This window comes from Balaenoptera physalus, assembly GCF_965194825.1.
Source record: "Balaenoptera physalus genome assembly, chromosome: 1".
In the NCBI taxonomy this organism is placed as follows: Eukaryota; Metazoa; Chordata; class Mammalia; order Artiodactyla; family Balaenopteridae; genus Balaenoptera; species Balaenoptera physalus.
Genome location: NC_138882.1, coordinates 141,207,754 through 141,234,390, shown reverse-complemented (window position 1 = coordinate 141,234,390; position 26,637 = coordinate 141,207,754). Strand labels below are relative to the sequence as shown.

General features: G+C 38.6%; 2 protein-coding genes across 2 annotated transcripts in view; both read left to right on the top strand.

Moving 5' to 3' along the window:
• ROR1 (receptor tyrosine kinase like orphan receptor 1) overlaps positions 1-4,631 on the top strand; it is a 408,226-nt gene extending 403,595 nt beyond the window's left edge. The window contains exon 9 of the mRNA XM_082453451.1: positions 901-4,631. Within this exon, the coding sequence (XP_082309577.1) occupies positions 901-2,328 (1,428 nt within the window). The 3' untranslated portion in view covers positions 2,329-4,631. The remainder of the gene's footprint in view (positions 1-900) is intronic.
• A 151-nt stretch (positions 4,632-4,782) lies between these two features.
• The window catches only part of UBE2U (ubiquitin conjugating enzyme E2 U), a 77,131-nt gene continuing 55,276 nt past the window's right edge, over positions 4,783-26,637 (top strand). Inside the window, exons 1-4 of the mRNA XM_082453896.1 lie at positions 4,783-11,096; positions 11,217-14,905; positions 16,412-16,493; positions 17,495-17,587. Of these exons, the coding sequence (XP_082310022.1) occupies positions 14,840-14,905; positions 16,412-16,493; positions 17,495-17,587 (241 nt within the window). The 5' untranslated portion in view covers positions 4,783-11,096; positions 11,217-14,839. The remainder of the gene's footprint in view (positions 11,097-11,216; positions 14,906-16,411; positions 16,494-17,494; positions 17,588-26,637) is intronic.

Sequence of the window (26,637 nt, the reverse complement as noted above, 5' to 3'; positions counted from 1 at the left end):
ATATTGTACCCAGGGTCACACAGCTGGTAAGTGGAGAGGGCAGGATTCCAATCTGAACTGTGGCTGCGGAGGTCAGCGTGTAGCCAGTCACCTCACTGCATCCTGCATGTAGTGGCATTCAGACGGTAAAGCCAGAGGGATTCCAGAGGAGGCAAAGACCAGAGTGGTCAGGGAGAGTTTCACAGCAAGGATTCGATAAGTAGAGAAAAGCACATTCCAAACCTCCCCACCTCTACTCTGAGCACCTCAGAACAGTCTTTTGTTTTGGTTTCTCTGGCTTTTAGCTCAATATCTACCTTAGAAATAGGAGAGCATTGGAAGAACAAAGGTATTAGGCAAGAACATGCATGACATTTGCATGTGGACAACGAGGAGGCCTATTCAACTAAAGTGATGCCATCATGTAGAGGTGTAGCAAGGGTAAGACCAGATCCCAAGTACTCTTAAGTGCCAGGCTAAGGATTAAGGCTCTATCCTCAGCAGCAGTGCTTCTCACACTCTAACATTCACCAAAATCACCTGGGGTCTTGTTAAATGCACATCCCGATTCCGTAGGTCCGAGGTGGGTCCGAGAGTCTGCATTTGTAGTGAGCTTCAAGTGATGCTGATGTTGCTTTCCCAAGACCACTCTTTGAGTAGCAAGAGTCTAGGTAACAGCAGGAAACCATTGCTGGAGCAGGGGGTGTGGATGGAGGGATAGGGGAGTGATGGACAAAAATCTGCCTATGCCTAAGTTGCAGCCAACAATTGTTCTAAATTCTAAAGACTTCTAGATGTACAATGTTGTAATTAATTTGATGTATAGAACCTTTCTCAATATGCCTCACCCCTCCTTTCAGATGCCAGATGTCTTGCCTTAGGAAATGTTTTAAAACCACACCTTTCCTTTCTTTCATACAGAGCAAGGCTAAAGAGCTGCCTCTTTCTGCTGTACGTTTTATGGAAGAATTGGGTGAATGTGCCTTTGGAAAGATCTATAAGGGCCATCTCTATCTCCCAGGCATGGACCATGCTCAGTTAGTTGCTATAAAGACCTTGAAAGACTATAACAACCCCCAGCAATGGACAGAATTTCAACAGGAAGCCTCCCTGATGGCCGAACTACACCACCCCAATATTGTCTGCCTTCTAGGGGCTGTCACTCAGGAACAACCTGTGTGTATGCTTTTTGAGTATATGAATCAGGGGGATCTCCACGAGTTCCTCATCATGCGGTCCCCACATTCAGATGTTGGCTGTAGCAGTGATGAAGATGGGACTGTAAAATCCAGCCTGGATCATGGAGATTTTCTACACATTGCAATTCAGATTGCAGCCGGCATGGAATACCTGTCTAGTCACTTCTTTGTCCACAAGGACCTTGCAGCTCGCAATATTTTAATCGGAGAGCAACTTCACGTAAAGATTTCAGACCTTGGGCTTTCCAGAGAAATATACTCCGCTGATTACTACAGGGTGCAGAGTAAGTCTTTGCTGCCCATTCGCTGGATGCCCCCTGAAGCCATCATGTATGGCAAATTCTCTTCTGATTCAGATATCTGGTCTTTTGGGGTTGTCTTGTGGGAGATTTTCAGTTTTGGACTCCAGCCATATTATGGATTTAGTAACCAGGAAGTGATCGAAATGGTGAGAAAACGACAGCTGTTACCATGCTCCGAAGACTGCCCCCCAAGAATGTACAGCCTCATGACAGAGTGTTGGAATGAGATTCCTTCCAGGAGACCAAGATTTAAAGACATTCACGTCCGGCTTCGGTCCTGGGAGGGACTCTCAAGTCATACCAGCTCTACTACTCCTTCCGGCGGAAATGCCACCACGCAGACAACCTCCCTTAGTGCCAGCCCAGTGAGTAATCTCAGTAACCCCAGATATCCCAATTACATGTTCCCGAGCCAGGGTATTACACCACAGGGCCAGATTGCTGGTTTCATCAGCCCACCAATACCTCAGAACCAGCGATTCATCCCCATCAATGGATACCCAATACCTCCTGGATATGCAGCGTTTCCAGCTGCCCACTATCAGCCAACAGGTCCTCCCAGAGTGATTCAGCACTGCCCACCTCCCAAGAGTCGGTCCCCGAGCAGTGCCAGTGGGTCGACTAGTACTGGTCATGTGACCAGCCTGCCTTCATCAGGATCAAATCAGGAGGCAAATATTCCCTTACTACCACACATGTCGATTCCGAATCATCCCGGTGGAATGGGTATCACCGTTTTTGGCAACAAATCTCAAAAACCCTACAAAATAGACTCAAAGCAACCATCTTTGCTAGGAGACTCCAACATTCATGGACACACCGAATCTATGATCTCTGCAGAACTGTAAAATGCACAACTTTTGTAAATGTGGTATACAGGAAAAACTAGAAAGTCGTAGAAAAGATTTATATTCAAATGTTTTCATTAAAGTAAGGTTCTCATGTAGCAGACATTGCAACAAGTATCTTCTGTGAAGTTTAACTGTGTCTTACCAACCAGGGCAAACACCAGCCAGAAAAAAAACATTGTGGGATTAACACTCCATCAGGGTGTAGGCCACGCCGCTGGGATTGGTACATCTGGTTTCAAGTACTGAAAACTGCAAACCAGTGAAGAGGAAACGAACCTTATGACTTAAGTATCAAACCAAAAAGGAAAGTCAAAGGGTGCTTTGTGTATTCACCTTTGGCTGCCATGACTGTTCTCTCCCCAAAATGTATATACCATAGCATTTGTCTACCTGCTGTCTTTTCTTCAGGACAGATGTTCAGGAATTACGTTGATTCAATTTAGACTCTATGCATGTTTGTATGGATGTGATGTTCAGAATCAGTGAGGAAACTTTAGGCCAGATTTAAAATCCCAGATGGAAACGAGCCATAAGTGTAAGTTTCCCTGAAGCCCTCTACACAGTGGGGCTTCTTTGGGAACGTGAAAAGTGTGCCTCTTTGTGAGTCTCCTCTGTGGATCATGAAGGCTTTTTCCACAGTGTGTTTACACAAGCCCTTGAAATAACATAGGGCATCAGATCCTAACAAGGCTAGATGTGGATGCTGAAATTGACCGCTGGTTGATAGTTCACTGTGTTGCATTAGAAACGAGGCACCAAAGGCAGCACAGTCAGGAAAATGGCCCCTTGGCCTAGATCAGCATCCATGGGAAAGGAACAAGGGTTCCCATGGGGACAGCCTCACAGGAGCTTCCCTGGACCAATAACATTGAAGAATAGAGGTGTGGCTACAGACCAGCCCATCCATGCTTGCATCCTCCTGCTTATGAGCTGTCTAAGGTATGGGGGTGCATATCATCAGTGGACTCTGGGGAAGGAGGAAACTCTCTGACACCAATATCTAGTTAATTTAAAGTTTCTCTCACTTTTTTTTTTTTTTTCTGATCTGGAAATGTTCACAGATTTTATTCTAGCACCAAGAGTTATGACAATGTATTCATAGTGTTAGTTGGAATCCAAAGACTATGAATTCTATTTGCAAAATATTACAGTATTTTTAAAAAAACAAGTACTGAGTTCTCACTTCAAAGATTACCATGAACTGAAATTTTTAAGCTGGAAACTAGAAGCAACATGATCATTTTTGCCTTAGTGAGAGGAAGGAAGGTATCAAATGTGCATCTCATGCCTTACCTGCTAGCCATCTTCTGCCAAGTTTAGAATTCTTATGGGTTTCAAGTTCTATATAGAAAGGAATGTTATGATTGATTTTTCTCTTGTTAAAAGAATAACTCATTTATTCTAAGAGCAATGTCTCAAAGTCTCATTTTTTTATTTTACAGCTGAAGAGACTTACAGGATATAAAGTAATTCCTGGAAATGATATTTGATGAGGAGAATGTAAGAGACTTAGAAGCACGTTGACATTTCAATTTTGTAAAACAAAAAATTCAATTAGGATGAGAAATCAAAGAAATATGTTTACCAAAATGTGTTGCAATTTTCCCAAACACTGAATCTTCAGACAACAAATGTGGACTTATAGGTACTGTGAACACAAAGAATTGGCTATATTCAGATTTATTCAGAAATAAATTAAGACACATTTTTATGGCATAAATAAGCTGATTCAGAAGTTACATTTCTTAACTTTAGGTAGAGGAGAATATTTGTATCCTTTTGTTGCTATGCAACTGTTTAATGATGAAGATTCAAACCACAGTTTTGTATATCATAGGACAATCAATTGTTTTCCAAGAATATTTATTATTTTAAGTAAACACAATTTCAGCGAACCTGAGTTTTTCTAGGAGTCCCTTAAAGGGAAAGTAGCATTCCATGAGCCAGTAAGATATCTACTCTGGAAAAACATTACTATGGGTAAAAAATAAATTCAAATTAGTTTTTTATAAAGAACTATAACATTTATTTTAAACATTTTATAATTACTGAAGTCATTAAGGTGAGCAAACTAAATTTCAAAACCACTTGTAATAATGTATTTTATAATAGCACTGTGATACTACATAACACAGCCCCTTTTGTATTAAAATAGTATTTTTTTCACAGACTGAAAAATATCTTTTGCTTTGTGGACAATGTTTTGTAAGATGACTTTATTTTCAGATCTTTTCTCTTTTTTGCACAAAACTATGTTTATGGTTTGTATCACAGAAGTGAAATATATCTCTGCATTTTTATATCTGGTCTGTTTCCTTGTTTCCTTTTTTTGTTTTTAACTCGATATAGATTTTCTTCAAATATATAATGGCAGTATTCAGATATCTCGCCCTATCATATCTTTCCTTATTTTCACTGCATGCATTTAATCACTGTATTACTTAATGTTTGATTTGTTATCATGGGCATTTCAAATAGACAAGCATGGAATTGTAATGACAAGAAGCTTATTTTATATTGAGGATATATGCATTTGTATTTCACACACCAGAGATGATATTAAACACTGATTATTTTATGCTGCTGTTTATTAAAAATGTTTACCATAAAATATTATTTCCTGAATATTGCTATCATGGAGGTATTTGGGAACTTTAATATTATCTCTCCTAATGTTTGACATTTCATAGAAAGAGGAATCATAATTCCTATTTACTGCTATTTCATTGAAATGATTATTTTTAAGTAAGCTTTTAAAATAGAGTTGGACATTCTTTTGCTAGTGACCATAGGTGGAGGGCAGAATCCCAATGCCTTTATGACCATCTATCACCCACCTATCTATGGCAAGATTCTAATTTTTAAAATCAAAATAATATATTGAATAATTACTTGACAATCAAATGTAATGTGAAAATTGGTTTTTAAAGTTGCATCTTTTTCTGCCTTGATGTTTCCATGTGAACTTAGACATCAAAAATCATCTTAGAATTCTGAAGAAGAAAAAGCTGTGTACATCTTATGTTCAACTTAGACTCCAACCATATTGATAAAATAAAAGAAATGTGGCCATTTAATTGTCACAGCTTATCTTTATGACCTTATTTGCCCAAAAGAAAGAGCTCCCCATCTGGCGATTAATACACACTGTCAAGGAAAATGAGTATCATTATGAAAGTTCAAAGAACTTGTCCATTTCTGCTATTTAATACAGAAGGGGATACAATAAAACCTTCAGGGCCTTATCCATCTGTTTTAGGTACAGCTCTTGTCACCGCCTCAGCGATCAAACTCAATAAAGCAATCACTTCACATGGCAGTGAGATCGGTGTCAGGCTGGGTTTCTCCCTCTCACTTGAATTCCTCAATCTGCCCTTCACTCCCATTTCCTTCTTATGTCTCCAGGCTCTTCCCCTCCCACCGTCCCCAATTCCTTCAACTCTGTGATTGGGGCCTTACCCTTAATTCCTTAATCACCAACATCTGCAGGCTCACAGCACCACCTCGGATAATACCTCCTACAAACCACTCAGTACTGATTAAAGACGGGCTCTATTATCTACACACCTTCAAAGATGGATACCTATCTCAGGGGCTCTCAAAGTGTGGTCCTCAGACCAGCAGATTTGGAACTTGTTAGACATGCAAATTCTCAGGCCTCACTTCAAAGTACTGAATCAGAAATTCTGGGGTGGGATCCAGCAATAAGTGAGAATTACAGGCCAGCCTAAAGGCCTGGGGTTGGAAGGTGGGAGGATGGTCATCTACATCCTCAGCAATGTGTATATAAACATTTAAGAACATTTCAGCCACTTTAGTCCCCTTAAAGGTAGTCAAGTTTTACTTCATCAAAAATTCAACAGTTAAAAAAAAAAAACAAAAAAAAAACTTCAACGCTAAAAATTTTGCATTAACCATTTGGCAATTGGTTATATTTTCTGTAGTTGTTCACTTGGATAGAAAAGTAACAGCACCTAGATTTGCCAAGAATATACTCCTTGTCTAGTTCACTCAAGACCACATTCTTGGAAGGTAACCAAAAGCTTTTTCTTTCATATGGACAAGCTCAAAAGACTTGGTCTCTTCGTGTACCTTTTTTCTTGACTCCTTGCATTGCTGATTAACACAACTAAAGGAACTCTCCTCTGCTTTGCAACTTGAGGTCAAGGATAGGCTAGTCTTTCTTGGGAAGGGGGAAGGCCCAGCTCCCAGTAAGCAGCAAGCAGAAGCAGCTGCAGAGGCTGCCCACCTCCCCTGAGCTTCCTGTGACAACCTGACCCAGTTGGCTGCATGCAGTCACCTGTGGCCGGCCCCACTGTGTTCCTTTGCCAGCTGCAGTCTGTCAGTCCCCACTGGCTGGCCTTGAGTACTCCTCTGCTCCGTTGTGCTCCCCACTGCCTCTGGAGGGCGGAAGACTCTGGGGGAGGTACGAGAGGTGAAGCTCAGACTCTTAATTTATAGAGCATTTTTTTCAACCAAGAGTTCAAACGCTAGGGAGGAAATGCTATATTAGAGGAGCAGAAGGAGAGAGGGAGCACGCACATAAGAGGAAAAGTTTTGCAGCTAAAAGATGACTGTGCCTGACGTTTGTTACCATAAATGCCAAGAGTATTAGGAAGCTGGTAACTCAGAGGAAGGAGAGCCTTACAAACCATCAAAGCACCCAAGGTCAGCGTAATCCTCTGGGAAATTAGGCTGGGAAGGCTTCAAAACAGAGAGACGTACAGGGAGAAGGTCTGCTGACATATTTATGACCACTTGAATCCTAGGCACCTATGAATTGCTTATTCACACGAGGACTATGACATTTGCTGACCAGGCCCGACATGACACTGATCCTCACCCAAGTGACCAGGTTAGTAGCTATTCTTATCCATAAATGGTTAAATTAGGAGAACGACTCCTAAGATCAGATAGGGCATTACTGTACTTACATGTACTTACACTTGTGAAAAGGTCAATATCTCAAGAGGTCAATATGCTGAAATAAAGTTAAAGGGATATTCAATTTGCAGGAAAGTGGTTCTAAAGGTCAATCTTCATGGACCTATGTTCTTGAATGTAAATTCAAAGACACACACGAAACTACAGAACTGGCTGCACAGAGACATAGATTAATGCTCAAGCTCTCCATGGCTGTAGAGGCACATGTAATTTGCATCAGAAATAGGTGGAGATCAGGCTCCATTCTATGACAGGTGCTCCTCAGCCACTGCAGCCCTTGGGCATTAGGAATGTAACTCCAGTTATCATTGGGGTCCATCCTAACACAGTTCCCTGACAGGTTTCTTTTGAGTCTGGGCCCCTTAGAATCACTTGAAAGGAGCTGAAACTCCCCAATGGCATGATCTAGGTAGTTTACTAAGAGTCAACCTGATAAGACTAAAACTAATATTAAGGCTAAATGACAGTTTAGGACTGAATTGTACTTCCAGAGTTCACTCTGGAAATGGAGTGTATTAGTCATATTGGTCAGCCTGGCTGCAGTAATAACTGCAAAATCTCAGCAGCTTGCCTTGCAGGAGCCAATGTTCATTTCTCATTCATGTCAGTCAGCAGAGGTGGGTCAGCTGCTGTAGCTGCTCCCAGGTCCCTGCAGGACACACTGTTCCCATGGCACAGGGAAAAGAGCAAGAGGCAGAACTGAAACAGTCACTCATAAAACTTGCGCTCAGACATGCTGTATACCACGTCCACCTCTCACGTTCTCTTGGTCAACGCAAATTCTGAGGCCAAAGTTGACCGTAGGACATGGATGAATCTTGACTTACTGAGAGACACTGCAAGCCACACCGTCACAGTCAGGGGCAAGGAGGTAGAACCTTCTTCCAGGGAAGAGGGTGAATAGTTGGGAACAATAACACAATCCCCAGCCCAGCTGAAGCCCTGAGTACATAGAGTCAGTATAGCAAACCCAGGGCACCAGCGCCCTTCTCTCTTGTGTTTGCGGCTAATCACTAACATGCTCTTCCCAGCTGAGCTCAGATTTCGCCTTAACAGTTTCAACATACTGCTCTAGATAACCTACTGATCAGTCAAGAATAGCACCAGGAATGAAACTTATTAGCCAGCCCTACAATAGGGCAATAGTTGCCAAACCCGGTCATTATCACAATTGTCTGGGGAGATTTTAAAAATTCTAAGTTCTCAAGACCACCCCAGAATGTGCCATAAAAGTGACCATAAAATCTATAAATTCTTCAGACATAGCATCCGACACTATGTGTCCACCGCCCGCCCCCCGCTTCACGGACCCTGGATGAGGAGAATGGCGCAGGCACATGTACTTTTCAATGGCTCCTGCACGTGATCCGGATGACCTTGAGTAAGTAAAGCAATCTCTACTTCCTTATCTGTAAAATGGTATAAATGTAGCATAGAGGTTGAGAGTAAAGGTTCTAATGTCAGACTGCCTGGGTTTAAATCTCCCCTTCACCTTTTGGTAACCATGTGAATTTACACAAGTTACTGAACTGCTGTTCCTTCATCTGAAAATGTATCCACTTCATAGAATTGAAGCTAAGTAATGTAAATGAGTTGCAGAGAAGAGCGCCTGACACAAAAGTTCTCAAAAACACAGTATATACAATTTTATCAGTTTTCTCTAATACCTGTCTTTCAGAGTTGATATAAGCATTTAATGAGAACATATACAAATATATGAGAAGTATCTGGCACATAGGAGGTGCTCAAAAAGTGACAATGTTGCTATCATTATTCCATGTGTTTTAAACAATTTTTATAAAGCGATACATTATTTTCTAATGTGGTAAAATATTGAGAGCACAAATATCCTACTTAATTATTCATGCACATGCCATAACGTAGAACACTCCATACTGGTGCCAGTGAAGTGGGAGTGGGCTTAACCCATGAATGTTTCATCATCTCCCTTCAAACCACCCCTAATAAACACACACTAAGTAAAAACAGCTTCAAGACACATCGCTAAGCTATCCCTAAACCATATGTCATCCCTTACACCCCCTCCAAGCTGATTGCCACCTCAAAGCTTCTCCCATGTTGAAATTCTGGAACTCCCCGGGGGGCAACTGAGAGCACTATGCAAAGGTATATTAAAAGCTTGGTCCGCCTTTGTAGAGATATATGTGAAAGAAGCCTAGAATAATTGTATCCTTTAACCAGTCCCCCTGCCCCCAACACACACACACACACTTAACAGTCACAGTCGTACTTAGATATTATGAAATGCAGTATCTCTCAGTGATTGGTGTTCCCATGTTGGGAACAAAGTGAAACGAGACATGATTCTCCTAAAACACTTCAGCGCAAGTAAAGTACCCAAGCAGGCACTGCATTCCTTCATCACAGGCATCGCTAAAATCCTCTCCTGATGTAATTCTGGGCATGATGTTTCAGAACTATGATTACGAGGTCTGGGCACCAGCCTGCCATGAAAAACAAACAGACACAAACCTTTAAACACCAACTCCAAACACAAACAGCTGTTACCAAGTTGTCTATACAACTCCCACCCTGAAAAGGTTCTTGAAGCCCAAGCTAGGGTAGCCAGTGGTGCCAGTTTACCAGGGATTATGCCAGTTTTAGCCCTGAAAGTCCTTTTTCCTATGAATTCCCCCAGTCCCAGGCAAACCTGGACTCTGGGTCGCCCTAGCTAAAGCAAAGAAGGTGAAATAAAAGCCAGCATGTATTGATTTTGAGTCCCCCTCTGTTAGGCAGACACAAATATAGATATAAATAGTGATCAAGGGGCCCCTGCATCTCAGGTGCCTGACAGGGAGAGACCAAATTATGTTACAGCTAACACAATTCTGAAATTTGGGGGAGCCTGCAACTTCAGCTTTACAAAGGGGAACCAAGCGTTTCTTTGAGCCTAGACTTTTATAAGCTAAAATAAAATTTTTAAATGAGAAATTTCAGGAATTCAAGTCACTGAACTATGCTGCCTACCTCTTTCTTCCTGTTTGATCTTTGAAGATTAGCATTCAGTATTTTTCATGACATTTATATTGAGGAAGGAATATAAGATTATTAAAAGCAGAGAAACTCAATATTGGGAACACATCAAAAGGTCTTCAAGACAAAGAAGGGATCATATGATTTGAAACCAGAGTTACTAGAAGCATGTGTGCTGCACTTCATTTTCTAGTTAACAGTGTAACATACGTCAAAATATGATTTAAAACGCTTCTCACAGCTGAGCTGACATTTGGCGATCCTCAGCCCCCTTTTGCTCTTGAGGATGGGGGTTCAAATCCAAATGAGGTTAACACTTTGTACTGGTACATATTCCTGGTGGATGAGAAAAACAGTCTTTTAGTTTAAGTAAAAACGAAAACATCTGTTCCACTCCTGAGGGAAAGAATTGTTTTTAAAAAGAGGGGGAGGGGATTCTTGGTTGTTAAAGCTGGAGATGGTCTCAGTAACTTTGCAGATGTTTAATAAAATAGACTGTCAGGTGCCTTGCTCACCGAGGATGATGAAAACTTGTGCATGAGCCTTGGTTCACTTCATTTTTCAGGATGCCATACCCATGTTACCCCCCTAACCCTGTCTAAAGCCATATGTTAATGTCTATCAACTGGTCCCAAGTTCTTTCCACACTAAATCAGGTAAATCCAGCTCAGTAAGTGACTGACCTTGTGCCGCAAAGCTTGTCTTGGTCAGTAGCTGTGCACTCTGGGTAAGAAGTAGTATAAGTTAGCTATTGCTACATAACAAAATACCACAGACTTAATATCTTAAAACAATACCATTTATTAGCCCACGTGGAGCTCTTGGAGGTCATCTTAGAATTCTGCCTACCATAAGAAATATAATGCAACATTTCTCTTTTCAATCCTTTGTACTGTAGTGCATAGTTTCTTAAGCTTTTTACATCACAGGCTAACTCTCTCGGTCAGATCTCGGTAGGGCACGACTGAATTGTCTGCTCAGGGTCTCACAAGTATTGGCCAGGTTATGTTCTAATTTGAAGTTCAGGTCCTCTTCCAAGCTCATGTGTTTGTCCCACAATTCAGTTGCTATGGTTGTAGGACTGGGGCCCTGATTCTCGTGCTGGCTATGAGCCAGCAGCCACTCTCAGCTCCTAGAGGCTGCCCAAATTCCTTGCCTCCTGGCCCCTTCCATTTTCAAAAGTGTCAGAGGATCTCCCTCACGTGGAATCCCTCTCATGCTTTCAATTACTCGCCTTAGGAAGAGCCCAGTCCCATGTAAGGGCTCACCAGATTAGGACAGGCTCACCCAGGATAATCTCCCTTTCTTAAAGTCAACTATGCCACATAAGTCAACTTAATCACAGGAGAAAAATCTATCATATTCACAGTCCTGAGGATTATGCAGGGGGTGGAGCTCTTGGAGGTCATCTTAGAATTCTGCCTACCATAAGAAATATAATGCAACATTTCTCTTTTCAATCCTTTGTACTGTAGTGCATAGTTTCTTAAGCTTTTTACATCACAGGCTATTATTAAAATTAATGAATTCCATGGCCCCTGTTCTACCCCAAAAAAAAAGTCTATGTGCACACACATACACATAGATATACAGACACATACAAAGTTGTCCACAATTTCAGCCACCCTACCCACACCCTGAGAAGTCAATCCACATTTAAAACTCTGTAGATGGAGGCAGAATAAGCTGGAGAGATGAAGGGGATTCCTTGAAGTATTTTAAGCAGAGAATTACATGATCACATGTTTAGTTTAAATAATTACTGTCAAGTTTTATGACAGGCAAGTGTGGAGACAGGGAATATAGTATAAAGATGTTCTGTGTTCTAGCAAGAGATCGCAAGGCTGTGCTCTTGGGCACTGGTGGTAAGGTGTGAGAAGAAGCTAGAAAAGCAGCAGGTCTTGGTAAGTGATTAAATGTAAGTCATGAGGAAGAGGAGGAGTCAGAGCAAACTTCAAGTTTCCAGCTTGAGAATCTGGGTAAAACAAACAGGATAGAAGGCTGCTTGAGAGGATGGAAGGTAATGAGTTTATTTTTGCATATTTTGAGTTTGAAATGTCCTTGAGACAGCCTGGTGAGAACCAGGCAGCTGGGTATACTAGTTTGAAGTCCCAAGGAGAGGGCAAGGCTAGCAGTAGATTTGAGGGGTCATAGGAGAATATACCAGCTTGATTTTCACTGCACTAAAGTACCATATATATACCAATTTCTAAAACTTCAGAACAAAGAATGCTTTAATTTTATCTTTCTCTCTTACTTTAACTTAATTTCTCCTAGAGTAAAATTTTACGCAAAAAACAAAGGAGTCTGCATTTTTTATCACAGTGTTCCCCTATCAGAGTAGAAGGAAGGACCACAGGGCCACCACAGTATCATCAAGAAACCTAGCTAATATCCCCAAATTGGGTCCATTACTTTCTCACAGAAGCAGCCCTTTCTTCTCTTTCACCATACATTGCCAGTCCTACATAAATCCAAGTGAAAATCTGATGGCATCTGAAGGAGAGCCCCCCAAAATTCAATCTCAGGTCCTAGTTGACATTTTAATATCAACTAGAAAAAAATCCTTTGTATTCAGTTCTATGAAACACAGAATCAAATCATTTTATTGTGCCAAATGTTAGTAAAGTTAAGATGCTGTTGGGAATTTCTAAGCTACCCTACCTGGACATGAAATTGACCATGGGAGCCTTCTAAATGGTCTCCTGCACAATCCATTCTCCACAAGGCAGCCAGAGTAACTTTGTAAATGTAAAGCAGAGCATGACACTCTCATGCTTAAAGCCATTCAATGATTCCCATTTCTATTCAAATAAAACCCAAACTTCGCACCGTGTAGGGCTCCATCCTAATCACATCTCCGCCATGTTCTCTCAGGCCCTCCCTGGTTCCCTTTTGAAGCCTAGCTTTTTCCCGACTGCGAACTATTGTGTTTTCCTCTTCCCGGAACTCTTTGCCCTCAACATTTCTTATAGCTGGCTCCTTCTCATCTTATCTTTTATGTATCACCTCAAAGTCCACTCCTGACCAAGGCCTTCCCTGACCACCATTTCTAACCCTTAACTACCTACTCTCTATCACATTACTGTTTTATTGTCTATATACACTTGTGATCTGAAATTATGATTTTTGTTTTGTACACTTGTTTTGGTTTTGTATATTTACTTACTGAATAGTGGAGCCAAAAGGGCAGTCACTTCATCTTTATCGTTCCATAGCACATGAGAAGTGCTAAATAAATATTTGTGGAATGAATGAACTAATTGAACTGATGTCCTGTTTCCATAAAATTAGTAAATAAATAGCAAGAAAAAAAAAGCACTCTGAGCAAGGATGCCAGTTTCTGTAGTTGACACCGTCAGGTTAAAGCCTTTAAGTAGCTCACAGTGGGCTGGAGAATGCAATGGGCAATTGTGATACAGCCTGATAAATACTAACAGGGTCCTCTAGGATCACAAGAAAGGAGCCTAATCTTGTCTTAGGGGATTCCATAAGGAATCATAGGCAAAGGTAAATCTGAACGATGAGTGAAGGAAAAATGTGGGGAGGAAGGATGGAAGGAACGTGGTAAATGTCTAGACAGAAGGGACAGCAGGTGCAAAACTCTCCGGCAAGAGATGGGAATCTGAGAAATGTTAAGTAGTTCCCTGTTGTGGAGCATTCTCCCAGAGTAACTGTAGGATTCGATGACATAATAAGGTATGCGAACATATCATGAACGCTAACGTGCCATGTAAGTTATTATAAATAAGCACAGACCTGTACTACTGGTCACTTATTACCTGATGGTTTCTGATATTCAAAGAGAAAGAAAAGATTATATCGGAGAAGGACTTCGAGTGAAGGCTTCTCTGACTTACGGACTTAATGCTAGATCCTCTGACTTCACCCCTCCTCCCCCCCACCCCAGCCGGGTAGAGTCCAAAGTTGGTGGACCTCGCTGGCGCACGGGGCGCGGGGGTGGAGGGGGGCCTCAACAACGGCTCTCATTGGCCTTTCAAACTGAACCGGTTGGACGATTGGCTGCGGAGGTTTCCAGAGGCCGCCCCATGTCGCTGATTGGATGAGGAGCGGCGAAGCTCCCACCTCCTTCCCTCTAGTCCCCCTCGGTCCAGTTGCTTGGCAACCGATTGGCATCCTCCGGCCGAGCAGGCACCCAGTGAGTTACACCTGTGAAGCGGAGACAACAACCGGCTACGACCGCCCTACGCTTACGCCTCTCACGCCCACTTCACGCACAAGCAACACGGGTGGTCCCAGTAGCTCGTCCAAGTTTGCCTTCAGGTGGGCTGTGGGCTGGTCCTGCAGTGACGCACCGCAGTCGAGAAAGTGCTCAAGTCTTCCTTCTGAAGTCCTTCAGAAGAGTCAGAGGAGAAAAAAAGTCACCGTTATATGTCCAACTTAGAGCCACTTACCTTGGGAGCACACAGCGTTCTGAGGCTCGGTCGAGAAAGCAAGTAACTTATGTCAGTTAACTAGGTGCGGAAAGGTGACCCATAACCTCAGACACCTGCCTCAGAGCGAACCCTGGGAGTGCGGGGACAAGTGCCAGACTCTTTGCTGCCTTATCATGTACAGCAGAGCTTACATCTTGCTGCAAAGAGAATTCCAAGAGTTGAAGAAGAACAATTATGAGGTGAGTACTGGAGACCTGGAGGGTGTGTTTCATTGGAGTACCACTTTTTAAAAGCAGTTTAATCTGTGTTTATAAGGCATAATTTAGTTAAACAGAATTTGCCACTACAGACTTGTTTAATGAACCTATTTCAGTATAATAATGTACTTCATGATAATAACAACTATTTGTACTTCATAATAATAGTTAACAATATTGAGCACACTATGCTGAGTAATTTATGGGCATTGAAGCCCTGAATATCAGGGTCTATCAGGTAGTAAGTGACTAGTAGGTCCAGGGTTGCACTCATTAATTACAATACTATAAAATAAGTTCGTAGTGTTTTGTTTTACCTACCAGAAACCTAAGCCTCAGAAAGGTTCAGTAAATATTTGGCCACAGGATTCCATCACAGGGTTTTCTACTACTTCCTGTCTAGTGCACTTTTTGCCAACTTCTGCCACATATAACACAGAAGCGCCTTTCCCTTATAATTTTAACACAGAGGAAGGCTTTGCCCCGAGTGCCACCAATGAGGTTTCAGTGTTCATAGGCTGTTCAGTGGTTGCCATAGGCTGTTTCATCACATACAATATGGAGAATTTAAAAATGGAAGGGGCTAGGGTGTACTTAGAAAGAATAGAAAGCTGTGCATAGAAAGAGTGTGTAACATGCTTACCAACAGCTGCATAAGGTGTAGTTCAATGACATTGCTCTGTTTCCACTCCTGCCATAGAAGTATTGCCTTAACAGGAGATGTCGGGAACGATTATTGAATTCAACAACAAACATCCGAGAGGTATGAAAGTAACATTTGATGTTCTTTCTGCTCCACCTGAATTTTGTGGCTTTCTGTTGAAAGAAAATCTGTTGAAGGGAGAAGTGTTAGGTAAATATAGATAATGTAGATAATAGAGATGTAATGTTTATCCAGACTAGCACTTAACATACCTAATAACTATGTGGTTGCTCAGAAGTATTTATTGACTATATTTAAGTGTATTCCTCAGCATAACCAATAACCTTATTCTATGAAATACATTCTTGTCCCTCCTTTGGAATAATACCTCAAGTGTAGGAATATTTTATTTTTATATATGAGCGTAATTTTAGAGTTGTGTTTTTCTTAATGAAAATTTTTTTAGTTCATGCCTTATATAGCATCCATATGGTTTTTAGAATCTTTGAAGAAATGCATGCTTTCCAACTATTTCTTTCATTTTGAATTTGAGTCTTACATTGTCTATTGTCTTACATAAGCCACACATTCTAGTCTTGACCTTACTGTCCCACTTGTGATTTGCACACTACGGATTTATTTAAAATTTGCTATTGCACGTGTTTTCTGGAATCTATCTTAACTTCTGTGTAATAAGGCAATATATAACACCTTCCCAAAATAAAAAAAAATTATCAGAAAAAGAAAACGTTGAGCTTTTGGAATTCATTGTAATCTAATATCTGATTTTCCAAGCTGCAATAAATATTTAATCTTTTTTCTGCTTTAATTTTTCTTAATTAAAGGGTATTACTGGCTTTCCTGTAAGTGAAGATATGATGCAATGGGAAGTTGATATTGAAGGTCTACAGAATACAGTTTGGCATGGTTTGTGCTTTCAAAACCAATTTACTTTTTTAAAAGTCTGTATTATTAGCCTATTTTCTTTAAGGTTGCATTGTATAAATTTTCTAGAATTCCTAAAGTATTTACATGTTATTTTTTCATTATATGGCTTAATTTTTTGCCATTTGTCAACATGGATGGAAATTTCAGGTTTGAATTTTTCTTTATGCCCAATCTTAATGTTACCATGTTTTTAAGAAGCACACACAGGAAAGCATATCAGTTGAGAATATCATCTAACAGTCTTCCATGAAATCAGAGAATAGCTAACAGAATGCCTATTGGCAGAAAAATCCCACAATTATGTCTCATGTTTTTCCTCTATGATTTTCCCACAAATTTCCATAAATCAAATTCTCAAGCAGACTAGGCCACTATAAGCTCTAATGACCACGCACTCTTACAGTTGCGGATTAACAAGATATATTTGTTTAGGGAGGTAGGGGAGAAAAACATGTAAGTGGATAATTACAATAAAATATAACATGTTCTATTATGGATTTTGAATGGAATACCGAGGAGGCAGTGATTAGTTAATTTTGCCTTGGAGAGTCATGAACAGCTTCCCAAGGAAGTGACACTTGAGTTGGGTCCTAAAGAATGTGTGAGAATTCACCAGGTTTAGAATCAGAAGGAAATCCAGGCAGAGTAAACAGCCTGACATGAGGTGGCAAGAGAGGGTTCTGGAGCAGTGAGTTCAGTAAAGATGAGATACACAGTGAAGGGGCCGGGTGTTAGGGGGACAGAGTCAGTGGGTAGAAAGGACTGGTGGGAATGTGGCTGAAAACATGGAATTAGATTGTGAGGAGTCTATTACACCATCTAGAGGAGTCTAGGCATCCTATAATCCAATTTACTTATTAATACAATAAAACTCTAGGGACCTTGGGGAGGCTCAACTGTAGGAATAAACTTGAGTGTTAGGTTACAGTTAATCAGTTCAACATGACACTTCAGTGAAAATGTTTCTTTTTGTATCACAGGATCATTCTTCCAACTGAGAATAAATTTTACATCGGAGTATAATTTTGTCCCTCCGGTTGTGAAATTTAGAACAATTCCTTTTCATCCAAATGGTAAGGAACAAATGAAATTTTTATCATCACGGGTTCTGTCCCCATTAACCTTGTTCTTTGTTAGTGTTTAATAATGTTTCTTTTTAATTACTTTATTACGATTATAAAAGTAAGCATGCTTATAGGGGAAAATATTAAAAGGCAGAAAAAAATTATCACCTGAATCCTAATTCAGAGAGATACTCTTCTCTATATTTAACCAAATTTATTTCCTTCTTCTATGTATGCATTTTATCTACATAGTTGAGTTATTACCCAAAGTTTTATATATTTTTACTTAAAATGACATAATATGTTTATTTCTGCAATATTAAACATTCTTCAAAATATAATTTTTAATGACTGAATGATAAACTTAATTCCTGTATTGTTCAATATTTTAGTTGGATCTAATTTTTTACTATAAAAATAATGCACAGACAAATTAACATTTTAGAAAGAAATAAGTTAGATTGCTACTTCAAGTCATATGCGAAGTAAATTCTTGATCGATTACAAATGCAAAAAATTTTAATGCTAAAAAGAAAATCTAATAGAACTTTTATGGGTGTGGTGAGGAAGGCTTTTCTAAAAACAACAAATCCTAGAAACCATGAGAAAAGCATGACACATTAAACTACATAAACTTTTTAAGACTTCTCTATAGCTAACAACATTATAACCAGAGATAAAAATACACTGACTTTTGCAAACTGAGGGAAAATATTTGCAATGCATAAAGTAGAATATTTATAATATGTAAAGACCACTTGTGGATCAGTAAGAAAAAACAGAAAGCAACAGAAGAATGGACAAAGGTTATAAACAAGCACTTTTTTTTTTAGTGTGGTTTTTTTTTTGTATTGAAGTATAGTTGATTTACAATTTTGTGTTAGTTTCAGGTGTACAGTAAAGTGTTTCTGTTATATATGTAGTCTTTTTCAGATTCTTTTCCCTTATATGTTATTACAAAATATCAAATATAGTTCTCTGCACTATATGGTAGGTCCTTGTTGGTTATCTGTTTTATATACAGTAGTGTGTATATGTTAATCACAAATGCCTAATTTATCCCTCCCCCTGCTTTCCCTTTTGGTAACTGTAAGTTTGTTTTCTATGTCTATGGGTCTATTTCTGTTTTGAATATAAGTTCATTTGTACCATTTTTTTTTAAGATTCCACATATAAGTGATATCATATGATATTTGTCTTTCTCTGTCTTGCTTACTTCATGTAGTATGATGATCTCTAGGTCCATCCATGTTGCTGCAAATGGCATTATTTCATTCTTTTTTAATGGCTGAGTAGTATTCTATTGTATATGTATGCCACATCTTCTTTATCCATTCATCTCTTGATGGACATTTAGGTTACTTCAATGTCTTGGCTATTGTAAATAGTGCTGCAGTGAACACTGGGGTGCATGTATCTTTTTGAATTATAGTTTTCTCTGGGTATATGCCCAGGAGTGGGATTACAGGGTCATATGGTAGCTCTGTTTTTAGTTTTTTAAGGAAGCAGCATACATTTCTCCATAGTTGCTGTATCAATGTACATTCCCAACAACAGTGTAGGAGGGTTCCTTTTTCTCCACACCTTCTCCAGCATTTATTGTTTGTACACTTTTTCATGATGGTCATTCTGACTGGTGTGAGGTGATACCTCAACGTAGCTTTGATTTGCATTTCTCTAATAATTAGCAATGTGGAGCAGTTTTCATGTGCGTGTTGGCCATATATAAGTCTTCTTTAGAGAACTGTCTATTTAGATCTCATGCCCATTTTTTGATTGGGTTGTTTGTTTTTTTGATGTTGAACTGTAGAGCTGTTTGTATACTTTTACTATTAATCCCTTTTTGCTCACATCATTTGCAAAATTTTCTCCCATTCTGTAGGTTCTCTTTTTGTTTTGCTTATGGTTTCCTTTGCTGTGCAAAAGCCTTTAAGTTTAATTAGGTCCCATTTGTTTATTTTTGTTTTTATTTCCATTATTCTAGAAGACAGATCCAAAAAGATATTGCTGCGATTTATGTCAAAGAGTATTCTGCCTATGTTTTCCTCTAGGAGTTTTAGAGTATCCAGTTTTACATTAGGTCTTTAATCCATTTTGACTTTATTTTTGTGTATGGTGTTAGAGAGTGTTCTAATTTGATTCTTTTACATGTAGCTGTCCAGTTTTCCAAGCACCACTTATTGAAGAGACTATCTTTTCTCCATTGTATATTCTTGACTCCTTTGTCATAGATTAATTGACCATATGTGTGTGGGTTTATTTCTGGGCTTTCTATCCTGTTCCACTGATCTGTATTTCTGTTTTTGTGCTAGTCTGATACTGTTTTGATGATTGTAGCTTTGTAGTATAGTCTGAAGTCAGGGAGCCTGATTCCTCCACCTCTGTTTTTCTTTCTCAAGATTGCTTTGGCTATTTGGGGTCTCTTGTGTTTCCATACAAATTTAAAAATTTTTTGTTCTAGTTCTGTGAAAAATGCCGTTAGTAATTTGATAGGGATTGCATTAAATCTGTAGACTGCCTTGGGTAGTATAGTCATTTTGACAGTATTGATTCTTCCAGTCCAAGAACACATCTGTTTGTATCATCTTCAATTTCTTTCATCAGCGTCTTATAGTTTTCAGAGTACAGGTCTTTTGCCTCCTTAGGTACGTTTATTCCTAGGTATTTTATCCTTTTTGATGTGATGGTAAATGGGATTATTTCCTTAGTTTCTCTCTGATATTTCATTGTTAGTGAATAGAAATGCAACAGATTTCGGTGTATACATTTTGTATCCTGCAACTTTACTGAATTCATTGATGAGCTCTAGTAGTTTTCTGGTAGTGTCTTTAGGATTTTTTATGTATAGCATCATGTCATCTGCAAACAGTGACAGTTTTACTTCTTCTTTTCCAATTTGTATTCCTTTTATTTCTTTTTCTTCTCTGATTGTCGTGGCTAGAACTTCCAAAACTATGTTGACTAAAAGTGGCGAGAGTGGACATCCTTGTCTTGTTCCTGATCTTAGAGGAAATGCTTTCAGCTTTTCACAGCCGAGTATGATGTTAGCTGTGAGTTTGTTATATATGGCCATTATTATGTTGAGGTAGGTTCCCTCTATGCCCACTTTATGGAGAGTTTTTATCATAATTCGACGTTGAATTTTATCAAAAGCTTTTTCTGCATCTATTGATATGATTATATGGTTTTTATTCTTCAATTTGTTGATGTGGTGTATCACGCTGAATGATTTGTGGGTATTGAAAAATCCTTGCACCCCTGGGATAAATCCCACTTGATCCGGTGTGTATAATCTTTTTAATGTATTGTTGGATTCAATTTGCCAGTATTTTGTTAAGGATTTTTGCATCTAGGTTCATCAGTGATATTGGCCTGTAATTTTCTTTTTTTGTGAAATCTTTGCCTGGTTTTGGTGTCACAGTGATGGTGGCCTCATAGAATGAGTTTGGAAGTGTTCCTTCCTCTGCAATTTTTGGAATAGTTTCAAAAGGAAAGGTGTTAACTCTTCTGTAAGTGTTTAATAGACTTCGCCTGTGAAGCCATCTGGTCCTGGACTTTTGTTTGTTGGGAGTTTTTAAGTCACAGTTTCAATTTCAGTACTTGTAATTGGTCTATTCATATTTTCTATTTCTTCCTGGTTCAGTCTTGGGAGATCGTACCTTTCTAAGATTTGTATGTTTCTTCTAGGTTGTCCATTTTATTGGCGTATAGTTGCTTGTAGTAGTTTCTTATGGTGCTTTGTATTGCTGTGGTGTCGGTTGTAACTTCTCCTTTTTCTTTTCTGATTTTATTGATTTGGGCCCTCTCCCTTTTTTCCTGATGAGTCTGACTAAAGGTTTATCCATTTTGTTTATCTTTTCAAAGAACCAGATTTTAGTTTCATTGATCTTTTCTATTGTTTTCTTAGTTACTATTCCATTTATTTCTGCTCTGATCTTTATGATTTCTTTCCTTCTGCTAACTTCGGGTTTTGTTTGTTCTTCTTTCTTTAGTTGCTTTAGGTGTAAGGTTAGATTGTTTATTTGAGATTTTTCTTGTTTCCTGAGCTCAGGTTGTATCACTGTAAATTTCCCTCTTAGAACTGTTTTTGCTACATTCCATAGGTTTTGGATCATTGTGTTTTCGTTTTCATTTGTCTCTAGGTACTTTTTTGATTTCCTCTTTGTTTTCTTCAGTGATCCATTGGTTGTTTAGTAGAATATTGTTTAGCCTCCACATGTTTATGTTTTTTTGAAGTTATTTTCTTGTAGTTGATTTCTAATCTCATAGTCTTGTGGTCGAAAAATATGCTTGATATGATTTCAGTTTTCTTAAATTTACCAAGACTTGCTTTGTGCCCCAGCAAGTGATCTATCCTGGAGATGGTTCCATGTGTACTTGAAAAGACTGTGTATTCTGCTGCTTTCAGATGGAATGCTCTATAAATATCAATTAAGTCCATCGGCCTAATATGTCATTTAAGGCCTGTGTTTCCTTATTGATTTTCTATCTGGATGATCTGTCCATTTATGTAAGTGGGGTGTTAAGCTCTCCCACTATTATTATGTTACTGTCAAGTTCTCCTTTTATGTCTGTTAACATTTGCCTTATATATTGAGGTGCTCCTGTGTTGGATGCATATATATATATATATATATATATATACAATTGTTATATCTTCTTCTTGGATTGTTCCTTCGGTCATTATGTACTGTCCTTCTTTGTCTCTTATAACAGTCTTTATTTTAAAGTCTATTTTGTCTGATATAAGTATTGCAACTCCAACTTTCTTTTGATTTCCATTTGCATGGAATACCTTTTTCCATCCCCTCATTTTCAGTCTATATGAGTCCCTAGATCTGAAGTGAGTGTCTTATAGACAGCATATATTTGAGTCTTGTTTTTGTACCCATTCAGCCAGTCTGTGTCTTTTGGCTGGAGCATTTAATCCATTTACATTTAAGGTAATTATCAGTATGTATGTTCTTATTGTCATTTTGTTAATTGTTTTGCATTTGTTTTTATAGGTCTTCTTTCTTCCTTTACTCTTTTTTAAAAATATTTTATTGAAGTATAGTTGATTTAAATGTTGTGTTAATTTCTGCTGTACAGCAAAGTTATTCAGTTATGCATTTATATATTCTTTTGCTTACTGTTTTCTATTACGGTTTATCACAAGATATTGAATATAGTTCCCAGTGCTATACAATAGGACCTTGTTCTTTATTTTCTTTCTTCTTTTGTTCTCTTCCCTTGTGATTTGATTATCTTTAGTGTTATGTTTGGTTATCTTATTTTTTGTATATATATATATTATAGATTTTTGGTTTGTGGTTCCATGAGGTTTTGATATAGCATTCTATACATATACATGATTATTTTAAGTTGCTGATCTCCTAATTTCAAATGCATTTCAAATATCTTGCATTTGTACTCTTCTTCTCTCATGATTACTAGTTTAGATATCATATTTGTGTGTGGATGATTTCCTATCTTTTCTGTATGTTTGCTTTTATGGGTGAGCTTTCCCATTTTATAATTTTCTTGTTTCTAGTTGTGGTCTTTTCTTTGCCACCTAGAGAAGTTTCTTTAGGATTTGTTTTAAACCTGGTTTGGTGGTACTGAATTCTTTTAGCTTTTGCTTGTCCGTAAAGCTTTTGATTTCTCAGTCAAATCTGAACAAGAGCCTTGCTGGGTAGAGTATTCTTGGTTGTAGGTTTTCCCCTTTCAACACTTTAAATATATTGTGCCACTCCCTTCTGGCCTGCAGAGTTTCTGCTGAAAAGTCAGCTCATAACCTTATGGGGATTCCCTTGTTGCTTTTAATATTTTCTCTTTATCTTTAATTTTGGTCAGTTTGATTACTATGTGTCTTGGTGTATTTCTCCTTGAGTTAATCCTGTATGGGCCTCTGTGCTTCCTGGACTTGGGTGCTGTTTCCTTTCCCATATTAGGGAAGTTTTCAGTTGTTATCTCTTCAAATATTTTCTCAGTCCCTTATTCTCTCTCTTATTCTAGGACCCCTATAATGCGAATGTTGGTGCATTTGACATTGTCCTAGAGGTCTCTTAAACTGTCCTCATTTCTTTTCATTCTTTTTTCTTTATTCTGTTCTGTGGCAGTGATTTCCACCACTCTGTCTTCCAGCTCACTTATCTGTTCTTCTGCCTCATTTATTCTGCTATTGATTCCTTCTAGTGTATTTTCCATTTCAGTTATTGTATTCTTCAATACAATATTGTATTCTTCTTGGTTGTTCTTTATATTTTCTAATTCTTTGTTAAAACCTTCCTGTAACTTCTCACTCTGTGCATCCATTCTTTTCCTGAGCTCTTGGATCGTGTTTGTGATCATTACTCTGAACTCTTCCTTGCGTAGATTGCCTATCTCCATGTCACTTAATTCTTCTTCTGGGGTTTTATCTTTTGCTTTCATCTGGAACCTCTTCCTCTGCTGTCTCATTTTGTCTAAATTTCTATTTCTATTTTTATGTATGTGGAAAGTTGGTTATGTTTCTCGACCTTGGAGAAGTGGCCCTCTGTAAGGGATGTCCTTTGTATCCCAGAAGTACACTCCCCTCTGGTCTTCCAAGAGCCAGGGACCAGCTGGTCTCAGGGTAGTTTCTGACTTGCATTTGTGGACTCAGTTCCACAGGCTGCGGGATCATTGTTTTCTTGTTTCTGGTGTCCACCCCCTGGTGGGTGAGGCTGTTGATGGACACTTGGATTGCTTCCATATCTTGGCTATTGTAAATAGTGCTGCTGTGAATATTGGAGTGCGTGTATCTTTTTGAATTAGTGTTTTCATTTTTTCTGGATATATACCCAGGAGTAGAATTGCTGGATCATATGGTAGGTCTGTTTTTAGTTTTGTGAGGAACCTTCGTACTGTTTTCCATAGTGGCTGTACCAATTTACATTCCCACCAACAGTGTATAAGGGTTCCCTTTTCTCCACATCCTTGCCAACATTTGTGATTTGTAGACTTGATGATAGCCATTCTGACAGATGTGAGGTGATATCTTGTTGTTTTGATTTGCATTTCTCTAATAATTAGTGATTTGAACATCTTTTCATGTGCCTGTTAGCCATTTGTATGTCTTCTTTGAAAAGATGTCTGTTCAGGTCTTCTGCCCATTTTTTGATTGCTTTGTTTGTTTTTGATATTGAGTCGTGTGAACTGTTTGTATATTGTAGGTATTAACCCCTTGTTGGTAACATCATTTGCAAATATTTTCTCTGATTCCGTAGGTTGTCTTTTAATTTTGTCAGTGGTTTCCTTTGCTATGCAAAAGCTTTTAAGTTTAATTAGGTCCCATTTGTTTATTTTTACTCTTATTTCTTTTGCCTTAGGAGACCGATCCAAGAAAATATTACTATAATTTATTTCAAAGAGTATTCCACCTATGTTCTCTTCTAGGAGTTTTACGGTTTCTGGTCTTACATTTAGCTCTTTAAACCATCTTGAATTTAATTTGTATATGGTGTGAGGGAATGTTCTAATCTCATTGATTTGCATGTGGCTACCCAGTTTTCCCAGCACCACTTGTTGAAGAAACTGTCTTTTCTCCATTGTATATTCTTGCCTCCTTTGTTGTAGATGAATTGACCATAGTGCACGGATTTATTTTTGGGCTCTCTGTTCTGTTCCATTGATTTATGTGTCTGTTTTTGTGTCAATACCATGATGTTTTGATTACTGTAGCTTTCTAGTATAGTCTAAAGTCTGGGAGGGTTATACTTCCAGCTTTGTTCTTTTTTCTCAAGATTGCTTTGTGGCTCCATATGAATTTTAGGATTATTTGTTCTAGTTCTGTGAAAAATGTCCAGGGTATTTTGATAGGGATTGCATTAAATCTGTAGATTGCTTTGGGTAGTATGGCCATTTTAACAATATTAATTCTTCCAGTCCAAGGGCATGGGATATTGTTCCATTTCTTTGAATTGTCTTCATTTTCCTTCGTCAGTGTTTCATAGTTTTCAGGGTATTGGTCCTTTACCTCTTTGGTTAAATTTATTTCTAGGGGTTTTTCTTGCTGCTATTTTAAATGGAATTTTTTTTCTTTTTTACTTTCTCTTTCTGATATTTACATCATCAGTGTATAGAAATGCAATAGATTTCTGTATATTAATCTTTTATCCTGCAACCTTGCCGAATTCATTTACTAGTTCTAATAGTTTTGGGGTGGAGACTTTAGGGATCTATATAAAGAATATGCTTAATATTCTTATTAATATTTAATTAATAAAGATTTTGTTTCCAGCAACAATGTTAGAAATAGGGAAAAGAGAAATAACTCCAATGTCCATTAATATAGGAATTTTTAAGTAAAATATCTTACAGCTATATACATTGCTTTTAAACATAGCAAGGAAGATATATGAAGACTTTACTCTTTGGTCATTCTTGTGCCCTAGAATCTTCACTACCTGGCATATTGTTAGTGCTCAAATATTTTTTGAATAAACATGTCCAGAAATACGTTGACAATTTACTATTAAATGAAAAAATACTTTGAAGAATAAAATGTAAAATATAATTCTATTTAATAAAAAAACCCCAAAACTACACACACACACACACACACACACAGACACACACACGTGTGTGTCTGTGTGTGTGTGTATTTTTTTCCAAATACTGACTTAGTTAATTAACTGTGTTAGGGCATCGGCCAACCTTTCATATATCTTTCCAATTTATATATCGATGTAATGGAACAAAGCTGGCAGGGAGGTTTTGCCATCCTCAATGTGTGGGTTCCATTTCTGGACCTAAGACATTTACTCTGTCACTATTTCCAGCCAGTGGTAAAGGGAGAGAAAAAGAGAAGAGGGCAGAACAACTTCCTTAAGAAAATATGATCCAGAAGGTGCACACTTTACTTCTGCCGATGTCTCCTGATTAAGACTTAGTCACACAGCCACATCTTGTTAGAGGAAAGGCTGGGAAAATGTGGGCAACTATGTATTCATCTAAAACCACATGGGGGAATGGGGATGGGGCAGGCATCAAGTTTCTTATTATAGAGAGAAGAAATGGAGGAAAGGAAGAGCAAATACTGGAGGACCATGAATAGT